This window comes from Falco cherrug, chromosome 7, assembly GCF_023634085.1.
Source record: "Falco cherrug isolate bFalChe1 chromosome 7, bFalChe1.pri, whole genome shotgun sequence".
NCBI lineage: Eukaryota > Metazoa > Chordata > Aves > Falconiformes > Falconidae > Falco > Falco cherrug.
This window is the reverse complement of record NC_073703.1, coordinates 36,455,163-36,479,732: the sequence shown is the minus strand read 5'-3', so window position 1 is coordinate 36,479,732 and position 24,570 is coordinate 36,455,163. Positions and strand designations below refer to the sequence as shown.

The window sequence follows — 24,570 nt, the reverse complement described above, 5'->3', positions numbered from 1 at the left end:
TTTTGTATGGATTGATCCCAAACAATCCCCATGCTCATGTGCTAGTAGTTCTTTTGGTCTCCGTGCTCTCCCCACCATACCAAGGCATGTCTCCCATTGTTATCTGTATTTGTGCTCAGTATATCAGGTTAAAGGGAAAAATTAATCCCTTACTCCCTAGCTGTGATGCCTAAGAATTCAATGACAGAGGGATATGCCTGTGCTCCCCAGTGACTGTGCAGCATACGCTTCGCTGTGGTACCCGAAGCACACTCTGTGAATTTCTGGAATGCACATGCTAAGTCTTCATGAAGAACAGGCTAATCTGATGCCATTTTTCCCAAAGCAGAGGGCAGAGTGCATCGAGAACAGGAAGGAAAAAGCAGGTTCAGGAAGAAGCATAGGGTCAGGGAAATAAAGAGATAATGGAAAGGGACAAGCAAGGCATTTGCTTTGGCCATTATTGGTTTGAAACAGAACATGAACGGCTGTCAAGTTTCTGGAAGAAACAATGATACATGGTGGCTTTAATGAAAAGTCTACAAATGCTTGTGCTTATTGCACTAGCTGTCTAACTTCTAATATATGTCAGTTTAAGTCCTCTGATGATGCAGGTTGGAATAAGTCTGTTTCCACATCAAGTTTTTCTCACTCAGGTTCTATTTAGTAAGTGCCTGGTAATTGATTGTGCATCAACTGCTGCTGTGTGTGCTGTGCATGTTCTGTGTGCTGAAGCGTTTTGTTACCTGCTATGGGAACACAGTTAAGGTGAGATTGTGTCAGAATATGCCCAGTAACTCATCCCTTTAATTTCAGCCAGTCAACTGAACGTAATGGGAACGACCAAATTAGTGCTTATACCTCACACTCACTTTTCCTTCTCATCAGTTAACTGAGTGCTTAATACTTACTATACATGAAGGGCGGTTGTTGTGCAACCTATGTTGTAACAGCACTAAAAGTTATGGAGCTCATTATTCCATATGTAATTACTGCATGCATTATGGCCTAACTTACCGTCACGGGTCACCTCTATCACATACAGTCCTTCTTCTGAACCAATTGCTATTCTATCTCGATCTAAATCAGGAAGGAAAAAAAAAAGGCGATTAATTCAGCTACACTTAATCTCACATTTTTCCAGCTGTTCAAAGCAAACAGTCTGTTTTACATTTCTGGACAAACAGATTTTCAACACCAAATCAATTTTGCTTAAGTTCATGCAGTCTGTCAAAAGCATGCTATATAAAGTATTGCTAAAACCATCTGTTAAACAACTAAACAGTATCATTTACTCCAAGTAGATGAAGAAATCTGAATATGAATGCAAGATTAGCACTTCCCCCCATTATTAAATTCCTATAAAGAAATTCAGCTGAGAAATTTATTTCAAGGTGTCAGTGCTCTCATTACAGAAGCCCAACTAAAAGCTCCAACCCTCACACACTTCAAAAAGTTAAACCAAACATACCTACAATAGCAGCAGCTAAACTTGCTTTAATAAGAGGCAGTGTACTGTCATAGGCTTCTTGTGGAATATGCACAACCTGGTTTTTCAGTCTGTTTTTGTGCAGGATAGACTGCAACCCTTCCAGGATTCCAACCCACTTTCTCTTCTCATTCTCATTTTCCGTCAGGATCAGTAGAGAACAAGACTTTGAAGGCAAACCTAAGAGAGAAGCTGTCACCTTTTAACAGACAGAGAAAGTGAAATTACTAAGAAAATAAAGGCCCTTTTTGTCAGTACTATATACTTCACAGAACTGTGGTAGTAAAATACAGTTTTTCATAACAATGTGATGATGTACCTGAGAGGTATGCAACATCGCACACAGCTAATATGACCACAGTGCTTCAAAAACACCCCACACAAGCCACAGCAGTTTTGTTTGAAAATACTCAGTCTTGCTCAGTCATTCTGAATCCTAAAATATGGGCAAGGAACGCTACATTCCTTTCCTACAATAAGCAATACATGGCAGTAAAGGGCTCCTTCCTGCTCTGAACTGGAATTTCAATAACATGCCATAATTTGTCCTGATCCCTCCCCTCCCCCCATCTTTTAATAGCTCATTCAAAAAGACACACATGCTTTCCAAATCAGATGCATTTAAACTCAATGGTATTGCTATGATCATTTCCAGATTCTGATTTTGCTACTTAATTTTCACAATATTTGTCCAGGGGGAAGAGCACATCATATCTGCATTAAAAGCTCTGGAGAAAAGCAATGATTTGAGACTGAAGCACTGTACTGCCCCACTTCTTCGTGTTAAAAAGAAAATCACTACAGCTTCACTAAATTTTTGGGTAAATCATCCTATAGGTATCAAAGCAGAATGTACTCTGAATAGAAAAATTATTCAGGAACTTCCTGTCACCCAAAGTACGCACTAACTAATTTCTTAATATTAGGTTTGTGTCCTGTATAAAGATACAAAAGGGTTTGTGAGATCATGGGAACTATGCTTTCAGTCACAGACAAACAGGTCACCAGCCAGTATCAGCCCTCAAAACACACTATTAGAATAACAATAGTTAAACAGAAAAAAAGCAGCAAAAGGTGCAAAAGTGCAAAACTGAAGGTGGCAATATGGAATAACACACCTTCAGCTTATATGCCTTGATAAGAAAATCATCATAAATAATAGATGATGCAGTTATGCAACATACACTGAAAGAGTGAATTAAGTAATAATATTCATCTTAAAAGATAGAATATATCTGAAAGTAAACTTGGGACAATAAGATGTCAAAGACAGAACTCCAGAAGTAAGACAACAGTGAAAAGCAGCAGGAAAAGAACTGAGTTGTTTGCAGTTGCTCATAGCTCTTATTACTCTGCATCAAGCTTTGCTCACGTCTAAACTGTAACTAAGCATTAACATTTTAAAGATGGATAGAGGCATAATGGATAATACTTCTAAATTTGACAACCAAACCAAACCAGACTTCAGCTATGGTCTTCCCTTTGAAGCACTACCATGTATTACTGCTCAGTCTTTTGAAGGTGGCATCTTACATGCAGTTAAATGTGGAAAAAAATGGGAGAGCTGGTCATTTTATATATATATATATATATATACACGTATGTATATACACACACACATATATATATATATATAATTATTCATCACACAAAAATCCAGTATCTGATATGAAATTCAAGGCTTCTTAACTCCAACTGCTAAGCTATGGAAGGACTCCACTACAGACACTCTCACATTATTATTAAAAATGTATCGACGGCAGCACTTAGATTGCAGCGTCTGGATGCAAGGATGGCATCCAGCTTTAAAAACTGGTTACCAAGGAGAGATGTTGGAGTCTGAGATAAGTTCTTCCTCTTCTTGATTTCATGGAGGGTCAGAGGTTGCAATATTTTAGTGTCTGGCAGCATTCTGATATTGCTTTTTTCTGGCGGAAGATCCAAAAGAAATGAAAATCTCTCTTTGGTGGGCCACCAATATCATCACGTGTTATGCGAAATAATACATAAGAAAGAAGGACCACATTTTTACAGAGGTGATGTAAAGTAACAGTTTTAACTGTTGCACAGAAGCTACTCTATGTCAATTATGTCAGCAAGATGCAAATCTAGGATTAAATGAAATTGAGAAAACAGACTCACTGCATCAGATATTACTGGTTTCCAGTTTCAGAAATTCCTTCTTTTGAAGGAGTACATAAAACTAACAAAAGAGGTGGACTTTGGCAGCTTCCTCTTGTCCCTGTCAACAGTGTCTCTAGATGGATATACTCACCAACCAGGCTTCCAGCTAATTCGTCAGATCATTTTAGCAGGGGATAATCTCATCAAACTGTGCAGACATTTTGTTACGTCTATCCACAGAAGTATTTTTACATGGGGATACTTGACAAAAGGGGGTTTTTTGGTTGGGTTTTTTTTTTCTTTTTTCTTCTTAGATACTCTTATCAGTTAAAAACTGCGGGCAGAAATTAGAGCAGCAAGTCAGGCAGGCTAAACTGTATGGATGCCTCATCCTTAAACGAATCAACCACCATTCTGCATAGCTCATTTTCTCTCCTCAGAAGTCCTTTCCCATAGTATTCCACATTTGCTAATTTGAGAATAAGAGCAGGCAGATGGGAATAAAAAAGAAAAAAATTAGAAACAAGTAAGAGGAAAACCAAGGTAAAAGTAGTAGTAAACTGAAGGATGAAAATACGCTTCCGGAAATATTTCTACAAAAATGAGGAAAAGGAAAGCCACAGAAGCATTTAAGTAGCCAAGACATTTTCTAAGTAAAACTCTAAAGGACCAAATGATTGGGACTGCATATGACTGCCAGCTCTTTGGCTTCCATGTTTCACTGATTTGATTCTGTATGACTGATGATCACACTGAAAACTGAGATTCTGAATTCAAACGCAAGGGATTATAGATGTTGGCTACCACCACACCTTTCTCCATATTTTAAAATTCCAATTTAAATATAATTCACACAAAACCTAAGAAAGAACCTGTGTTAAAAACTAAATACAGCATTCAGATACAACATACAAAGAAGATATTATAACTAAGCTAATTATTTTATTTTAATTTTTGTCTGTTATACTTAAATATGAAATTAAGGAAACAAATATCAAATGTTGTGGGGTTTTTTTATACAAGTCAATACATGGAAAAAAGAATCAGTGAGCAGAACCCAGCTTCGCCTACTCTGTTACAGCACCAGTCCCTTAAACAAGGGTCCTCCCAAAGCTAAGAAAGAAAAACCAGGTCCTGGTAACACCAATGGAAGAGGAGACAAAAAATATACTTAATTATAATCAAGAGAATAAAAAAAGCCAAACTTTGTCTACAAAGAAGCAGCAAAAGACGTAGAACTTTGTTTTTTACAATTCAGTTCTAAGAGGAGCATCATATTGTTCTCCAACATATTTCACCACCTCTTGTAAATTCTTATACTTCGTAACTTGATAAACATTAAACATGGATAACTTACTTCAGTATCAAAACAAAACACTAGTGTTTAAGTTGTATTTTCTTTAAAAGTAAATTGGTAGCCATACCCTGAATATACAAGGGATGTCTTTACGAGTTGCGTGTATTACATCCGATGCTAGGACAGAGCTCACACAAAAATCTTCATCTCTAGTAAGAAAGAGAGCAAGAGAATCACACACATGCACACACTAACATTATTCAGCAAAATCTAATTGACCAACTGTTTCAATAGGCTGCAATCTCCTAACACCACACAGAGGTCACAACTGTAATCACTGCTTTGTTATGCTCTAACCATCCCTGACCCAAACAACTCACAAGCTTTAGTTACATTTCTACAGCATTTAATACGTGAAACTCAGTCCACCTGAAGTTAAGTGGGGTGGCTTTATGTAGTTTTTGTTTACCAACCACACCTATTCTACAGTTAGCAGCAAGAATATTGCTCTTCCAGCCCAGCAGACACATTATAAATGAATAATTCATACCTCAATGTGTAGCAAGAGAGGGGCCTTTGGAAAAAAAGAAAAATCACATAAAAAGCTCTTGGCAACATAATTATAGTTTGTGGGATTCAAATAAGGGTTTTCAAAACAGCTGGATTTTATTCTCTATTACATTAAAATAAACAGACATCAGAACAACTTTTGCATTTCAGAGTGCTCCACCCCAGAGGGCTTGTCTACACAGGCCTTTTTAAACTGAATTTGACCAAGTTGATCACCATAATTGCCAATTTTAGTGCAAAGATGACAGTAATGCCTGGAACTTGCCCATACTAGAATTTAGAGCTGTGGTGGTTAATGTCTATTAAAACATCTAAGAATCCTCAGAAGACAGACTCAAAGAGGCAGCTACAATAAGCAGATAAAACATGGGACAAGTTGGTATCGTATCTAGCTGAGCTGCTTCAAACAATGTACCGATGTGAATGCTGTTATCTGCAATACTTCCGTGCCTCTGCTCCCACGGCCAGCATGTCAGAGAGCTGACACTGACAGCTCTCAGAATAAATGTGAGAACAGCAGTACCAGTACAACCCCATAGTACTGTCTGGAAAAAAAAAATCCAGGTGCTTGTGAATGCAAACTTTATATTCAACATAGATAAAAGATGCTGTAACATTAAAAGGTATTACACTTTCTTGATATTTCCACAATTTGAAATATAAAACCTTCCTGGTTACTCTGATCAATGCAAGCTCCAGATCTTTTGTAGACAGTGTTCAGTCGTTCCCTATCAAAAAATAACTCCCATGAGAAGGCAGGGTCAGAGCCACTTCCACTGTAAATTAGTTGGTGTTTTTCTGAAGACTATTTCAGTTTTTCTAATGTTCCTGAAATTACTGGCTATGGGATGATCTGTGACTCAATGTTGAGGTCAGAATGCAGGAGAAAAAATTATCTACCAAAGTCTATTTTATTTGTTTTCCACGTGTGCGTATGGAACTCTAGGAAGAAGCATGCTAATAGCGTAAATATTAGTGACTGTAGTATGAGTGATTTCTTGTTGAGCCAACTCTTTCAGCTTACGCAGTCTACGTACAGAACACATGGGTTTTCTCAGACCAGAGCTCCCATGATCTTAAAGTTTCTTGTGTACTATAAATAAATATTCCTGTTAGAAAAAAATACAGAGGTTTTCTACTTTGTCATAATAATACCAACCTGAGATCCAAGACCTGACTTGCAACAACTCCAGGTTGGGTGGATTTCCCTTCAGGCACATCATATAAGAACAGCTTACAGTCACAGACAACTGCATAAGCCCTCTGCCACCCCTTCTTAACTCCTGTAGGCTTTGGGACCTGTGAATAAATAACTGATTGCTTATTAAATGTAAGCACATGTAGTAGACACAGAAAGCAGGGACATTTAGAAAAGCTTATATTTAGGATCATCAGAATTAGAACACGTTCTACTTGCCCTTCAAAACGGAGTGAAAAATGTCAAGTAATCAAGCAATTATTTTTCTTCCCTTAAGTTCAACCATTACTTGATACAGTTTAATAAATATATTAGGTACCATGAGGACAAACAATGGGGCTTGTATATGCCACAAATGGCACAATGGTAGGACAGTTTACCTTTTACATTATGCTTACATCAACATTGACAGAAACTCTTCCTTAAAACATGCTTCCCCCCAGTCCTACCGCTGCTTATGAACATTGTAGCTACTAATCTACCAACCTCTAGCTCTTGTAGTAAAACCAACCATTTATCCCACATCCAAAGCAAAAAAGGTTAAAGAAGTTACAGAGATGGCACACAAAGCTTCAGGCATTAGCACAATTTAAGAGATCTGTTTAAACATACTTAGAGGTTCCAAGCTGCATAGCTGTAAGTGAAGTTTAGTATTCTTCTCTTATCCAAGAACAAAAGACTGTTACCTTGACATAACCTTTATAGGCGGTTCCTATTCCTCTTTGCACATCTACTCCAAGAGGCCTTTTGGCTTGCTCAGGGGGTATGGGGCAGACCTGAGGTGCACTATCCTTGCAGGAAACATGGCATGCAAATGAACACACTAAGTACAAAAGAGAAAATTCACAGTGAAATGCATGTATGAGTCAATCATAACATGAGATTAACGTAGTCTACCCTACCCTTAAGCTCAGCAAATTAATTAATCACACTGAAACTGGCAGTCAAATAGCAGTGTGATAGCCCACTACGCTAAAGGAGTGAACACACCTAGATATCACATCAGACTCTTCAAAGTGCTTCTATTTTCTCTTTTAAGCCTATTACTTCCATAAGGGGCAGGAACTGAGTCCACATTTCAAGGCAAATTATGAAATCATTTTCCAGAAGGAAAAGGACTTGGTCAGACTTACTGGTGTTAAGCGGCAGCTAACCCACTCAGAAGGAAAGGGTATTAATAAAGGAGAAATAAAAATTATGGGGCAGTGATAGGAGACAAGATAAATATAGAAGGTGTTTAATTTGATCCAAGTATACAAGAATACTGCAAAGACAAAGTAAAACTAAACTGACCAAAAACCAGAAAGGGTTATACTAATTAAACACAGGCAATAGACTTGAAGCATAACAGTAGAAACCAGGAGACAAGGACTGAAGCACTGCATGGGGAAGGGGGCATGTATTTATCTCCCAGAGTTCAAATAAGGAGCAATCATCCACACTAATAGTTGTATCCTTTCTTACCATTTACACCACTTTGCGCTGCACCAAGGGACAGAGGTCTCTAGGTCACTTGTCTATAGAGTACTTCACACAGAAAGAAACTCAACGTATGCCACTTCACGAGACAGACTACAAGGACTGCGGAATGAATTAACATGTCCTATCGAGGCATCTGACCCACAGTTATAGGTCAGATCTTTCCACAGAGACTGCCTGGTTTGTCCCAGCTACCCTGTTTCTACCAGTAGGTTTGGGAAGGCAGCAGGAGAGTGGCACAGCGCTGTGATCTATCCAGTGCACCCTCCTAACCATACTGTTGGAAGTGGGCATCTGGCAGATACCTTATGTGCATCTAGTCCTGTAATTACAAAGGGTCGAAGGATTCCAGGAGACCTGGAAACAGCCTGCTTCTGCTGGAGCCACTGACTGAGCTACAAAGCCCCTTCTCACCATAACTAAGGGAACAGCCAGGAAGAGAGGGCACCCCACAGCAGGCTGCCTGGCTCGCTCTTTTGAGCTACAGCCTGCTCCCAGGAAGACAGGGGTTTCCAAAAAATCAATGCACTCGAAGTACTGCAGGAGCTCCCCAAGACGAGATAATCAATTCAGTTCTTTCAGGAGGCATCATAATTATTTGGGAGTGTGCATACCAAGGCACACCAGTTGCAGAATAGGGAAAATCCACAGGATATAGCCAGTTCTACAGGCCTCTGGAAGTGCAACTGTGTTTTACCGTTGTCTCCAGCATTAAAAAGACAAGGAACTGGGAAAAGCAAGTGATTGGGAGCAGAACATGGCAAAGTTTTGTTCTACTGGAGTCATCTCTATTCTTGCAGGAAGAGATGCAAAACAAGAATTCAGAACTGTCAGCAACAGGAGACAAAAGGCAGCCCGAGGGCAAGTGCTGGCAGAGCGACAGGTGCTCCTGGGGAAGAATCCCACCAGAAGATCCTCCAGGAAAAAAGCCCTGAAGGGCAGATGAGGCAATCTGAATATGATACTCAAAGTGTCAGTGGAGAGGGTGCCACTAGGAAGAACTAAGCTGGGCACAGGAATAAAGGTTATTTATACTGTAGTCTCTTCAGCAGATTTGTGGACTACTTGCTGAGTTCATGTGTCTAATCAGAATACGGGTAAGTACTGTCAAATAAAAATACCTCCATATACTCAAAACATGGAATTCAATAGTGACACAAGCATTAGAGGAAGCATTTTAAATAAAACTAACAGACAGCAAGACAGGCTACAGGCCAAAAAACCTAGCAAATAGTCCTCCCAGTGTACAGGGTTTATGATCACAATAGCACAGAGCAGACAGCCTCAGATTCATGTTACCAGAGCATTCCCACAGTTTTCTCCACTACAGAAACAGTCCCAGCTTGCCCCCCTCCAACTCACACTGTAACAGCACTAAAGGTAACAGAATTAATTAGTAATATGAAAGGGAACCATGAGGGCTTATATTAATTCTTTGACTTTAGAAGTTTAATGATGATGCAAAAGAAAGGAGAACCATTCAGTGGCAGCCACCCCTCTTTCATTCCCTCCCCAAAGAAATGGTTGCCTTAAAATATATTAGTGTTTTGGGATGATTTTTTCAGGGACTTGCTGAAAATATAAAAAGTTTAACTGACTCACCGTCACAGGCATAACCTTGTCGAACTAATCCCACCATAAGAGAGGTGCAATGACTACACTGAGTAGGGCTTGTGAATGACTTGATACTGAGCTGGTGAGCTTTAGGCTGAAAGATACATTCAGGATAAAAAAAAAACAAACAAAAAAACACAAACAACTCTTCACTTCCCGTACTTAGGCAATGCAAGCATCTCCCTTCACCACCCTCCAGTATATCAGAGTGTACATTATGAAACTTGGGCTTCTCATAAGTAAGCTAGTTTGTAAAAGCTGCTGTAAGACAACAGTAATAGTTTTATTTCCAACTACTTAAGACACTCAAACTCAAGCCTACAAACAACTATTTTTTGCCATCCCCTCTGACAAATCAAAACTCATCAACTTGCATTTGGAAAGATCTGATTAAAAACACAGACCTAACAAACAAAGACATGACAAACCCAAACAGACAAGAACAAACATGGAGGGCTGATTTATAAATGGTATTTTTTCCTTTGCTCTTTAGAATAAGGTTAGCACAGTCCCCCTACCTTTGGTACAGCTAGAGAAATGGATTGAATGGTGGGGGAAGGAGCAGCAGGCATCCTCTGAAGCCGAATTGGTTCCTGAATCACAAAAAACTGTAATTGAGCAAAATGAGGCTTCAAGAATTTGTTTCAAGACTGGGGTGGCAAAGCTTGTGTTCTGATTTTTTATTTTTTTTTACATTATCAACAATTCAATCGTCATAAACATTGCCATTCTGATTTAATAGAAACAGATTGTGTTTTAAAGCACTCACAGGAAAGCCTGCACACTAACAAACAAGCAGCAATACAGAAAACATATGAAAATGAGGTACATCAACATACACAGAGCCAGCAAAAAGGTTTCATTTGCAACTGTCCCAAGAGCAGGTGTAATTAACACTGACACATTGCAAAAAAGCAACATTCAATCCTACATCTTCATAATGAATGCTACAATATGTATTTATCATAAACAAGACAAAGAGACTTTCTAGTGAATTACTCTTCAGGGTAAAATAACGGCTCTCTTACTTCTTGTTGTTGCTCTGCAGTTACAACTGATGTAGATGGTGAAACTTCTGATTTGGGACCCTGTGTTTCCTGCTCACTAATAGAACTGGTCTGCAAAAGTGACAGCAAACATGTTAGATACAGTACCACAGATCTGATAAAGTGCTCCCACATCAACAAAATAGAAACAAAAACCAATGCTGACTTCTATGTGACAGTACACATGCATCTAACAGCTTTCCAATCTGAAAAAAAAAATAAAACTTTCCTCAAAACAAACTCTGCCAGAAGAGCTGTAAAGCTGCAAGTACTGAAATGCAAAACCTCATAGCAGGCAGCATAAATGCTGCAACAGCCACCTACTCCCAGCAAGGCTGTGTCTAATCTCTTGCATGCAGGTATGGAATGTTTGAGAAGCCTGGCACTCATCCATAAAATAGTTTATTTCTCATGGTAGCTTTCTACACTAGGATTTTTCTAGCTCACAGCAGCCAGCAATTCTACCACAAGAAAAATTCTTAAAGTAGTACTACATAATATTTTAAAAAGTTGCTTAAAAACAGCTGGCCTCTGTCATTAAAAGAATCAGAGCTACATAATCACATTGTCTTGTATTTCACTAAAATTTAAGACGAGTATCCATTACAAGCCTTCTACTAATTTCACACTTCAATTAGCAACTACTATTTGCCAGCGCAAGGGGGAAGTATGCTACAATTCCAGAGCTAAAGAAAGCTGGGTGTGGAAGTAGAATACTGTATTACTGTACTCTGAGGACATCATGAAAATCATGATTAACAAACACCAGATTAGCATTTACACCAATGATGTAATTAGCACTAAAGGCAACAAGTGATGAAACACGCGCTTCCCAGTCGGTTTAGACAGGAAGATGGTTCAAGTTCATATTAGCTCACTGAATATGTTCAGATATTTGTTTGGGGTTTTTTTTTTGTTATGAATTGTTTGGAAGGGCTGGGCCATTTAACATCAAATTGTACCACTATGTAATATGAACTATCTAAAAATGCTAAGTGTGATTCAGCTTTAGCTATAAAGATTGTCAAAATATAAAACAGTAAGACTGTAAAGAGGTATTAAAAGAAAACTAAACTAGTTCTATTTAGTGGATTAAGTTATAGAGAAGTTAAGGAAGCAAAATATCTAGTTTTAGAAGGCCATTTTTACTATGACAGGTCACAACAAAATAAGGAGACAAAACTACTAACAAAAACTTACTTCTTCCCAAAAGGCTAGCAGAGAAGATGTAGACGAAGAAGAAACAGAATCCTTTGTTGTAACGAATATGAGGGATAAAAACGATCACTTATCACCCACAGGAAAATTTCAGATAGACTATTAGTAGGCTAGTTAAATGAAATGTTTTATATGGCCAAATGGTATTTATTCAAACTAAATTAACCCAGAGCAGATGACACGGACTATCTTTATAGATACACGTGGAAAAAAAAATGGTAATGGAAGTCATTAAGTACAGTATCAGCAATCTTAATGTAATTCATCAGAAAATGCCACCTGCATTTCCATAGCAACTATGTATTTATTTCAGGACCTGTAGAATGGAATCTTGATTAGTTACGGGCTTGATATTCCACGTTACTGATTTAAGTATATCTGGTACTTTTTAAAGGGATGTTTGAAAACATCAAGGTCAGTAGATAAAAATTATTATTCAGATACTAGCATAAATCATGTTTCTCTCTTTCCCTTCAACTCATCCACATAGTACATCTTGCTGCTTCAGCAAGAAAGCCAGAGTGGACATTTTGTGACTGGGAACAGCACACACACAAAGTGTATGCAATATCATAGCATGTCCATAGGTTTCCTTTTTAGCAACAGTGACAATTTGGGGGAGGGGGGAAGACATATTTCAGATACAAAATATAACCATACTGATGAGGTTTTAACCTGAGCCCCTTTAACTCTGCTCCATAAACTTAACAGATTATTCTTTCCAGTTCAGTTGGTTTTATCTTGAACTGTCTGTATGTTTTGCAAACAAACAAAAAAACCAAAATAAAATCTTCACAGATCAAGAGTTCATGAAGTAAGGAAATGTGAGTCAATGTTGCATTTAACAGCTGCTTCCTCTGGGAATGCACAAACCTTTTCAAGTGAAATGCACACTTGGAGCTGTGATTTGTATGATTAGTTTTCCAAGGATCAGAGGGTGTGTGATGATAAACTTATTAAACCAACATCTGTGCGTCCTCTGATTCTCTTCCCACTTCCATCTAATCTAACCACTCCATTAAGATCTGGAGCCAACAGTTTTACATATCTGCTTAAACGCTCCTTGAACTGTGTAAATACTTTTTCTTATATTAACCAGCATCTTCCCACTGCAAAACATTTAATCCCTTATTTGTAACAAGGTGTGCCAGTCTTCCCCAAAAAAACCTGAATATATATTATTTAGCCAAACATTTGAGATAAATCTAAACAAAGAAGCTAGAACGGGAAATAATTAATGTGAACTTCTGGGAATATTTCCCAAAGGTGCCAGCTTCTCTACAAAACACCAAGCAATCTCACATCTACTGGGCATTCAATTCTGTGTCACACTAATTTGGCTAATACACCAAACACGCCACACAGTGCCCAAGTGTTACTTTTATGTAATAAAAATATAATTCAGTTATCACATTTTAATAGTTAATTTATGTAATCACTCACTCTGAAAGTCAGATCACGTGCAAGAGGAGAGGTGTTGAAATATTCAAAAATGGAATCTTGAAAGTCTGGAAGTTTGAGACCTAAAACCCAAAGCAGAACAGGCTTAGCTAAAAGGCAACATCACAAGTGGTGTTAGAACTCTGTTAAAACATGGTAATTTTAATTACCTGAATCTGTTCTGTATTTTTCTTCTAGCTTTTTCTTCAAACCTTCCATCTCTTCCAACAGTTCCCTATTTTTTGCTTCTGATTCCTTTAATTTACTAAAGCAACAGAATATGATCAAAATGCAAACTGAAATATCTCAAAAGGCAGGAATGCAAGTGCACAGAGTTGTTAGTTTCTGGTCATACATGTCAGAGTTTCGGAAGATGCTTTTTCTTTTCTTTTTTGGAGGAGTGGTGGTGGGCTTTTTTTAAATACCTTTTTTTTAAATGCTGATTAATTTTATTTTTCCCCTGAATAGGCACCTTACTACTTGACTAGACAGTGAAAACTGTACTTGAGACTCACGCTGTCATTGCAGATATCTGCCGAACAAAATTATTCTAATAGCAGTTTGGCTTCTAATTCCCAAGAATGTCTGCTCTCCAGGTAGTCCAAGAAAAGGTACTGAATTTGCTCTGACACCTTTTTCCTCAGGTGCCTGAGATCAGTGTCTATTTATCAAGCTACTCAGAGCAGTGAAACATTTACTTGAAGAAATGTTTATAGTTCTCATTCGACTATGTAAGAACTGTAAGTCTGTAGAATGGGATCTTTTTGGCCAAGTCCAATATCCCAGGCACAAGGGGCCATTTTAAGAAAATTGTTACTAATCTAATCAACAGTTTAGAGCAGTATGATAAAACCTAAACAGAATCAAAGCTCTTATTACCTTTCAAAAGACATGTTTGCATCTTTAACTTTTCGTAGCTCTTCTTGAACCAGTTGTTTAGCACGAATTTCTGCATCCAGGGCAGACTGTAATTCCAGCCTAGCTGACATATCCAACTTCTGACTGCGTCGCACTTTCCAAAGTGGATCCTGTTGCATTAAGTTATTGAATATTAACATCAACATCAACTGTCTAAAGATATTCCTGTTCTTGTTCGAAGACATAAATTAGCTTTCACACCAAATCAGATAATGCTGTTTTAATTAGTCATGGGCACTATACCTGCTGCATGGAAATCAGTCAATAGTCAGGCTTTGTTACACGAAAACAAAGTAACAAGCAATTTTTATGGTCGTTAAGCCACTAATACAATAAACTTGAAACCAAAATGCTGGATTACTGAGTATGGAAGCCAAATTGAGAGAACCCATTGAAAATGGCTAGTTTTCATTGTCCAATCTAGAAAAAAGTATAAAACTTGCATACTGGCATATTGAATTGTCAAACATGAGATAAATGTCAGTATTTAATGTAAAATGTACTTACATAAAACATACAAAGAGTGGCAAAATCACAGAAAAAAATTAAATAATCCAGTTCTTGAGATACCCAAGATACCTACAATGTGTGCCTAAGTAATTCTTACACTTACTAAGTAGCATACACTATACTTCTGCATACGCCATGCAATTCCACCCTACTACCCCTGAAAAGCTAATATTCCAAGCTTTTCCAGTCATTTTTCAGTGTGGACTACATTTTTGATATTCCCTAATGGATGCTTCTCTATTCACACATGAAGTTGCAAATAACAGTCATGAAAACGAGAGGCATTTTTTTATGTTGAGAAATAAATGCCTTAGATCAGGTTCTGCTGAAGTTACAAAACCAGCTGTAATACAAAGAACAGACAGCATTCTTTATTCTGGCAGTAGCCAAGAAGCAAATGCCAACTGCATTTGATCTGATCTTTCTTCCTATAAAACCACTCAAGATTACAATTGTCTCTTAAAGATGTAGGCAAATGTTAGCTCATAGGAAGTTATAGCTTTCTCTTATTCTCGCCTATTTGTAGGTTTGGAAGGAGTAAGTAACTTCTTATCCGTATAAACCAGCAGCAGACGGACTCTTTGCATGGCAGACTGTGCTGACTGGCATTGCTAGGGTCATGGGCTTCCATGACTTGCTGCAAATGGCTCTCCCTTTCCTGATGCAGGTATTTAGTACCTGCCAAGGCAAAACAAGTGTTTTTGTCTTTAAAACCATACTCCTTTGTGAGAGCTCTTGTTTTGCAGATGTTTTGGGGAATTCATGTTACTATTGTATGTAAAAATTATGGCATAAAGTCTCATTGTTCTGCACTTAAATAAAGCTACTTAAATAAAGCTCTCAGTGTGTCACTAGTTTGTAAAAATATCAACCAGCTAATACTTGGTCAGAAAAGAAAATCTGCTTTTTTATCTCACTGTAACAGCAATTAAAATTATTCACTTGCATCTAACAAGGTGAAGTACATTTCTGTACTCCCCTTTAATGGTTTAAGTTATTATTTCTTCTCTCTTCTGTATTGTTTAAAGCAGTTTGTTATGGCAGATACTAGTATGAAACAACCATCCCTGTAATTATCAAATTCTGATCAGATTGTCCCTGCCCATGGCAGGTCATTGGAACTAAATGATTTTTGAGGTCCCTTCCAACCCAAACCATTCTGTGATTAGCTAGATGGATTTCTCACAAGCAATAGATAAAAACTGGAAAGCAGAGGATTTATTATAAAAGAATTCTGATTATGAACATATAGCTGGAACTAAAAATGTAGCTTCTTAAGATATCCCCAGGACAGCCTGAATGCCTGCTGTTTTCTTACCAGTGTTCGTGACCCCAGACTGGAACTTCTCAATGATTCTAGTTCTTCTGTCATCTTGGAAGCTAATGCTTGGAGATAGCCACGAGCATCCTTCTCATCACTTACCCTGTTGTGTAGTTACAAAAAAACCCTTAATTAACAGTTTCATCACTCATAGCACCAAATACTGTGCGACCAAAATCAGAGTGCCTGCACTGGATTTAGGGACACAACAGAAATGGACAGAGCAGGGAAAAGTCTCCCAGCAACAGAAAACTGAATAAATCTTAGATTGCCTGCTTTAGGTTTTTCTTTTATCTGATTCTCTTGATTGTGGCAGTTGCTAGGGAAACTGAAGTTTCCCTTCCACCATCAGCAAGAGTTCTGCAGAGATTTACTGTTATTGTTTGGAACATGATCTGCATATTGCTTGCTCAATTTTTATAAGGCTACCTTCAAGTCCTTCTTGTCTGGCATACTGAAAATACTTGCACACAGCTTGCTAAAACAGCAAGTAACAGAGGGAAGAAATGACCTGTGAATTAAGTCCACGTGCTTGTCTAGTACAACTAGTGAGGTTCTATACGTTAACATGGACCTTTTAAATCAAGACTATCTTCCTGAATGAATTTATCGAAATATTTCAAATTGGGTGATTTAATGATCGCTTTAGAGACAGAAGCAAGTTGACAGCAAAACTCTGTTCTTTGTATTTAATGTACTTGTACAGTACTGACAATTTCACTTGTCAGTACTATTCAGCAATACTAGAAAGCAGAAGAGAAATAGCTAATCAGCACACAGAAGTACTATGCTTTTGTTGATCCCAGACACAGAGAAAAGGGCCTTGCTGTGTGGGGGGGTGGGGGGGGGTGGGGTGGGGAAGCTAATCAGTATTTGAAGTTGAAAGTGGCCATCTAGATCTCTAAAGAGCACATACCACTGAATAATTTCTGCGATCTGAGCTTCCCAGTGAGCAACAGACTCCTTTTTTGCTGCAAGGTCTTGGAGCTCATCTTCTAGCTGTCTGTTCTGTGCTGTTAATTTGTCCACAAAGGAGCAGAGCTGAAACAGAAGATGTCAGCTTCAGACTTTTAAAATATGCGTATGTCTACACACCTATAGAATCTGAACAAATAAGACCACACTCTGCTATCTGGAAGTTCTAACACAGACCAAAGAAATGGGAGGGGTTCTTTTTTTGTGGAACCGGAGATTAGCTCCTGAGCATAGAACACCATATTGCCAGTTCACACAAACCAATCCAAAACAAAGGAAAAGAAAAAGCAGGTATAGAGATCATCAAGAGGAATGAGGTTCAACTGTAAGTCATCAGGAAGTCAGACAGTCTTTGTAAATGCTTCCCTCTCTGTGCAGCCTTCATGAAGAAATCAGAAAGTGGTGCCCTGAGTTGTGGGAATCAATCCCACAAAGAGCAGTACTGAGATGCTGCAGCTACTATTTAGCCAGATCTCTGACATTTATATGGTGAAAAGGACATTTTTAAAATTCTGATACTGCCTGAACATTCACAGATCCTGTTCTGATCAACGAGTAGACTAATTCAACATCAGAAAGTAATGAAGAATATTATTTTGTTTAAACGTCTTTCCTAAAATAATTACCCGTTCGTTTTCTGTTGTTAGCTTTTTGTTATCTTCCAAGAGCATAGATCTTTCACGCTCATATTTCTCTTTCATTGTTCCTACCGCTTCCTCCATTTCACTGTGCCTAAGGACAAGAAATAGAAACACTTATACCATAACATTCTTGAACATGTAGACTGGGATTTTTAAAAAGGAATCAACAGAGTTAAGGTGAAATACCGACCCGCACAGATACCTATGTAATGCAATACACAAAACCCAGAAATCCCTAGTTAATGAATCATGCCCAAAAGCTTACCTCTCTCGCTTTGTTTTCTCTAATTTATCCTTTAATATCATGATTTCTTTCTGCAGTGCAAGTTGATGGCTCTCTGAATCATGTACTTCCTTTTTCACATTTTTCACTTCCAAAACATGTGATGCTTCTCGTCGAACCAACTCCTCTTCATAGAACAAGATTTTCTTTTCCAGCTCAGACTTAATTTTGGAAAGCTCCTGCTGATGTTCTAGTGTGGCACCTGCTGCCCGGCCTCCCTGCTTCAACTGCAGAAGAAGAAGAGAAACTATCAGGAAGAGACTATAATCTTTATACTTTGGGAATATTATTTAAAATTGGAATTGTCCAATCGGTGGCACTTGGGAAAAATTTTTATTTGGACACTGAGTAATTTAAAAGGTACCTGCCTCTGCAAGCATTAAGCCCCATAAGTGACTGCTCTGCTTACATGACGCTAATAAGGGGTTCAAATGGGTTACAGAACAGATTTGTACCATGCTGGTTTAGTATCTGCTAAGAATTTACATAAACTGGACATTTTCAAGACATTAGTGTCTGATGAAGCAGTGAAGTGTTTCAAGCAAAAAAAAAGCAAATAAATCTGAATAGGTTAGGCCAGGTTTCCAGTAATGCCGTAGTTTTTAAGTTTCCCACAGGTATTAACAGTTAAGTAAGCAAAAATATTGCAGGTCCTGTGCCACGAGTAAATATTTGTCACAAAACATGTAACCTTTAGAGCTTCCAGTTCGTTTTCCAGTTGTTTGGAGAAGACCTCACTGTGCTCACGAAGCTTGCGTTCTTTTGATGCTTCTGCTACAACTTCTTCAAGTTGGGCTTCCAGCTGTAACAATAGCAACTTTAAGTCATTTCAACATTAGATCGTGCTATCTGTACCATTCATTTCCCTTCCTCCGTACAGATGAGCAGCAAGTTTTCCTTTATTTCTATTTTACATTACACCACTGTAACAATCATCTCAATATCGTAACAACTTGTTTACCTTCAGTGATCCAGACATCCATCTCATGCAGTAGAACTATTATTACATGACTTTTTGTACCAATATGAACTAGGCAAGTATGTGCAGGGATAACTGCAGAGCTTCTATTAATGCTAAGAGAAGGAATGGTGCTAGGAAGTCATTGCAGTTGTGAAAAAGTCTCTCACATTTACAGGTCAGCCCCATGCCTCATTATCTGCTAATGCAGTTTAAAAATCCCAACCTTTGAGACAAATTATTGCAAGATACTTCAGATACAAACACTGAACAATTTTACCTTGCAATTATGGAACAAAATAAGCTTCATCATCCATTTATTGACGTCAGAAACTAAGGCGACTTTTGCAATTCAAGCAATAGTGGCACAGTTTTAAAACCTGACAGGAAGAGTAAGATTTGTTTTTCTGCATTTAAATTCAACTGGAAATATTGTTTTTTAAAAGGATTGTATTTAAAATTATGGGCCAAGATGATGAACTTACAGACTATGTTCTGAATAGAAGACTGATACAGCAGTTAGAAAAGGGAGAATAGAGAAATTTGTTAAGAACAAAGACAGGAGATTGTAAAAGCCCTCCATGGAAATATTTACCTGAATAAGCAACAACACTTGAACGCCTGCTGCGCTCCGCTCTAGAGACGAGATGTCACAACACTACGCATCAAATATGGTACCACAGCCTTTTTGCCTTTCCCAGTTAACTAGCACTTCATGGACAGAAGTCTGAGAAACCACCTCTTACTACGTTTTCATAGACTGCCCTTGAAAAGTTTTCTAGCAATGTTTATAAAACTCTTGAATTTAATTTCATCCAGAGAATACATAAAAATTGATGATTTTTCATTGATTAAAACACTGGGTTAACCGCAATAGTTGTTTCTTATGCTCTCTCCTGGTTATCCACTCCATCTTATGTAAAACTATAAACTACGTAGAACACTAATTGGAAATTCACTTGCTTAAAGATATTACATGCTCTACAATGACTAACGACAGAGGAAGGAAAACCATATATTTAGTCTGTATCACTATTCCTCCCTCCAGCTGAAGAGAAAAATTCAGTTAGAAGAAGTCATCAAAATACTCCAACCAAAGCACATGAAGACACTAAGCTTTTTAGGTTTCAAGCTGACTATGAGTCAGAGTCCACAAGAAGCAAAACACAAGAACTAAGAAGCTGGGCATATAGCAAGAATAACTTCCTCCAGATTAAAGTCAGCCTGAGCACAAACAACAGCAGCAAAAAAAGACAGATGACTTGGTTTGTTTCCTGATACATCAGTAAAACATTGAGAAACAAATTCAAGATCTATTTTGTGGACTGTAGCAAAGTTATATAGAAGAGTTACTGGGATAATTTCTTACAGATGAAGACAAAATAAATTATCATGAACAGTCCCAGTTTTTCAATGCAATCACGTATGAGAAACTGGATAAGCAGCAGGTGAAACACATTATTGTTAGCTATTTTATCAAGCTACCTCTTTTCTCATCTTCTCCGATTTACGGATGTCCTGTCGCATAGCATCAATTTTCTGCATGCTCACTTCCACCTCCTCTTCTTTGTCGCGAAGTTGCCGGGACAGCTTCTGCTTTTGAGACCGCAAGTCTCCCATCCTCTCACTGAGCTCAGAGAACTCCTGCACAGCTAGCTTTCTTTGTTGGTGGGCATCCCTCAATTCTTTGGATTGTGTCTTTAATCTCTCTGAGGCTTCTACAAGTTGCTGTTTTAAATTAAAAAAATATCATTAAAAGAAAAAAAAAAAAGGATCTGAATTCCATATATTCCTTCCAAGAAGAGAGGAACTGGACCTAAATAAACATGACTTGAAAGCTCAATCACCTCACATAGCTTCTAATTCTTAATTTACACACCTTTTTTTTTTTTACTGGCTAAGCAGCTGCAGTAACATACCAAGACAGCATTTATTGTGCTTCTAGTGTGGCAGCTCCAAGAGCACCTTTGGTGTTCCAGAAATCATTCTTATAAATCTGATCACACAAGGCCACCTCACTTCTAAATAACTATAGATTACCACCATGTACCGGCACAACAGTAGTCTTTTCTAAAGCAATGTTTGAGCACACAGCATGTTCAGGGCAGCCAAATACACTGTACCAGCACTGAGATGCTGCAGCAAGTCTTGTAGAAATTCTTCAGAAAACTGAGGAAGATTCCTTAGAACAAACTGTGAAGGTCCAGTACTTTAATTGAAAGTATGAAAGTTGTTTCCTTTACAGCAAGTAGTTTAACAAAAATTAACAAGATGAAAATACAGGTTTATTTTCTACATAAAATCATTTGAGAGTAGGAGGAAAAAATATAAGAAAAAGAACAGAACTAGACAACAGAATAAATGTATACCAGCCAACAGACTTCTAAAAATTTCTGCTGTTGGTAGCAGTATTGCAGAAGCATTTATTAACTTCCCAAAAGGGATGTGTTCAAACCAGGAAGAGCATATTTGACTTCTCTGCTACTCATACATTCAGGTAAATAACTCTTAACAGTAGTTAACACATAGAATAGAGACTGTTAAATTCTAGCAGAGAAAAACCCCAGAGATTTTGGGCCATGGATTGGGTTTGGATCCATCTAAATGCCACGTGAACAATAGGTTGCTAGACTTTTCTAAAACTAGCTATTTGAATACAGGTAGCTTGTTCTGATATCCTTGAAAGTGGTATGTAGTATATGTAAACCCCTATTTACTGTATTGCAAAGTCTTTTCCTGACTTAAACTAAGATACTATTACATTTCAGGCAGTGGACAAAGGTGTAGTTTACATAACAGTAAATAATCTCAGCAATTACATAAAAGTCATCCAGCCTTAAGCAGTAATTGAACCTTTTGGCATTACAAAGAGTAAGTGGACTCAAGCTGCAGCAGTGACCTAGCTCTATTAACTCTTGAGTATGTATGCTTTTTGGTACTACAGGATTGATAACTAGCCATACATCCGAGTTTAACCCCTGTGTATATAATCATAGAATCATTTGGGTTGGAAAAGACCTTTAAGATCATCAAGTCCAACCATTAACCCACCACTGCCAAGCCCACCACTAAACCATGTCCCTACACATCTTTTCCACACCTCCAGGGATGGAGACTCAACCACTTCCCGGAGCAGCATGTTCCAGTGCTTGACAACCCTTTTGGTGAAGTAACTCTTCCTAATAACCAGTATAAACCTCCCGCAGCACATCTCATCCTATCGCTTGTTATCTGGGAGAAGAGACCAACACCCACCTGCCTACAACCTCCTTTCAGACAGCTGCAGAGAGCAAGAAGGTCCCCTAAGCCCCCTCTTCTCCAAGCTAAACAACCCCAGTTCCCTCAGCTGCGCCTCGTAAGACCGGTGCTCCAGACCCTTCACCAACCCCGTTGCCCTTCCCTGGACACGCTCCAGCCCCCCCGTGTCTTTCCTGCGGCGAGGGGCCAAACTGGACACAGGATTCCAGGTGCGGCCTCACTGGTGCCGAGTGCAGGGGGACGGTCACTGCCCCAGCCCTGCTGGCCACACTGTGTCTGACACAAGCCAGGATGCTGTTGGCCGCCTTGGCCACCTGGGCACGGTGCTGGCTCATGTCCAGCCATCACCCAGCACCCTGAGGCCCCTTTCCACCGGGCAGCTTCCCAGCCTCTGCCCCAGCCCGCAGCGCTGCCTGGGGCTGGTGTGACCGTGCAGGACCCGCACGGAGCCGGGTGGAACCTCCTACAACTGGCCTTGGCCCATGGATCCAGCCTGTCCCCATCCCCCTGCAGAGCCACCTGCCCCCCAGCGGGGCAGCGCTCCTGCCCAGCCCGGTGGCCTCTGCAAACCGACTGAGGCTGCACTCGATCCACTCGGCCGCATCGTCGATAAAGAATCAAACAGGACTGGCCCCAGCGCTGAGCCCTGGGGAACACCACGTGTGACCGGCCGCCAGCGGGATGTAACTCCGTGCACCACCGCGCTCTGGGCTGGGCCAGCCAGCCAGCTTTTCACCCAGCCAGCCTGCGCCCAGCCAAGCCCTCAGCAGCCACTTTCTCCAGCAGAACGCTGTGGGAAACGGCGTCAAAGGCTTTACCAAGGTCTGCGTAGACCAACATCCACAGCCTTTCCCTCATCCACTAAGCGCGTCACCTTGTCACAGGAGATCAGGTCAATCAAGCATGACCTGACCTTCATAAACGTGTGCTGGCCCGGCACGGTCATCTGGCTGTCCTGTATGCGCTGCGTGACGGCACTCAGGATCATCTGCTCCATAACCTCCCCTGGCACCGAGGTCAGGCTGACAGGCCTGTAGTTCCCCAGATCCTCCTTCCTGCAGATGGTGTCACATTTGCTAACCTCTGTTCACAAGCAACAGGTTCCGCAAGAGCCTTCCCTCACTGGCTCCCTCGCCAGCTGTTCCAGGCAGTTGTCTTCCACACACTACAGAAACATCCTGGACTGTTTCCTCTCTGCTATGTCGTATTTCCAGGAGGCACCTGGTAAGTTGAAGTCCCCCACAAGAACAAGGGTAGCAATTGCGAGACTTCTCCTAGTTCCTTGTAGAATATTTCGTCTGCCTCTTCATCCTGGTTGGGTGGCTTAAAACAGGCTCCCACCACGGTATCTGTCTTGTTGGCCTTCCCCCCAGTTTTTAGCCATAAATACTCAACCTTATCATCACCACCATCAAGCTCTAGATAGTGAAAACACTCCCTAACATAAAGGGCTACCCCACTGCCTCTCCCTCCTTGCCTATCCCTTCTGAAGAGTTTATAGCTATCCACTGCAGCACTCCAGTCATGTCAGTCATCCCACCATGTTTCTGTGATGGCAGCTCTATCACAGTTTTCCTGATGTACAATGGCTTGCAGCTCCTCCTGTCTGTTGCCTGTGCTGCTTGCACTGGTGTAGATACACTTCGGTTGGGCTGTTGATCCTGCCACCTTTTCGTGTTGAGAAGCTCAGATTCCTATGTGACCATACTCAGGCACTTTCATAGTTTCAAATACGTCAATACCCTTTGCATCTTTGCTCTGCATGGATGTCCATGTCTTGCCTCCACTGAGATGGCAGACCAAAAACCTTGCTGTCACACCATCCCTCAAACATTGGCATACCACCCCCAGGCTTATCTCAAGTGAGCCTGGTTTTATCCCTTTCCCCCTTAAATCTAGTTTAAAGGTCTTTCAATGAGCCCCGCTAACTCTTGTGCAAGGATCCTTTTCCCCCTTGAGACAGGTGTACCCCATCTGCTGCCAGCTGGCCTGGTGTCACGTAAACTGACCTGTGATCAAAAAACCTAACATTCTGTCAGTGACACCAGGCTTGGAGCCAGGTAGTGATCTGCTGGCTCTTCCTGTTTCTTCCCTCCTCATTCCCTGCAACTGGAAGGATAGAGAAGAACACTACTGGTGTTCCTGATCCAGTCAACCCGAGGCCCTTAAGCCTCTCTTGATTGCCCTCACACCTCTACTAAAACAGTTAGGAATAATTCAACAGTTAAACTAAACCCATTCTTTAGGTGTTC

General features: G+C 39.7%; 1 protein-coding gene across 15 annotated transcripts in view; it reads right to left on the bottom strand.

The window, feature by feature from the left end:
* Positions 1–24,570, bottom strand: part of CDC42BPB (CDC42 binding protein kinase beta) — a 98,657-nt gene that overhangs the window by 11,562 nt on the left and 62,525 nt on the right. For 5 of the 15 annotated variants that reach the window (XR_008733059.1, XM_055715248.1, XM_055715249.1 and 2 more), the window contains exons 13-30: positions 20,546–20,788; positions 18,794–18,904; positions 18,085–18,329; positions 17,805–17,910; positions 17,120–17,244; positions 16,201–16,306; positions 14,334–14,482; positions 13,625–13,719; positions 13,458–13,537; positions 11,997–12,047; positions 10,779–10,868; positions 10,269–10,358; positions 9,739–9,844; positions 7,344–7,480; positions 6,619–6,758; positions 5,017–5,098; positions 1,451–1,667; positions 997–1,059 (exon numbers count right to left, since the gene is read on the bottom strand). Coding sequence is in view for 14 of the 15 variants with exons in the window: in XM_055715248.1 (XP_055571223.1) it covers positions 997–1,059; positions 1,451–1,667; positions 5,017–5,098; positions 6,619–6,758; positions 7,344–7,480; positions 9,739–9,844; positions 10,269–10,358; positions 10,779–10,868; positions 11,997–12,047; positions 13,458–13,537; positions 13,625–13,719; positions 14,334–14,482; positions 16,201–16,306; positions 17,120–17,244; positions 17,805–17,910; positions 18,085–18,329; positions 18,794–18,904; positions 20,546–20,788 (2,236 nt within the window). In the remaining variant the exon portion in view is untranslated. The remainder of the gene's footprint in view (positions 1–996; positions 1,060–1,450; positions 1,668–5,016; positions 5,099–6,618; positions 6,759–7,343; positions 7,481–9,738; positions 9,845–10,268; positions 10,359–10,778; positions 10,869–11,996; positions 12,048–13,457; positions 13,538–13,624; positions 13,720–14,333; positions 14,483–16,200; positions 16,307–17,119; positions 17,245–17,804; positions 17,911–18,084; positions 18,330–18,793; positions 18,905–20,545; positions 20,789–24,570) is intronic. The other 10 variants (XM_055715255.1, XM_055715259.1, XM_055715258.1 and 7 more) reach the window with 5 other exon arrangements.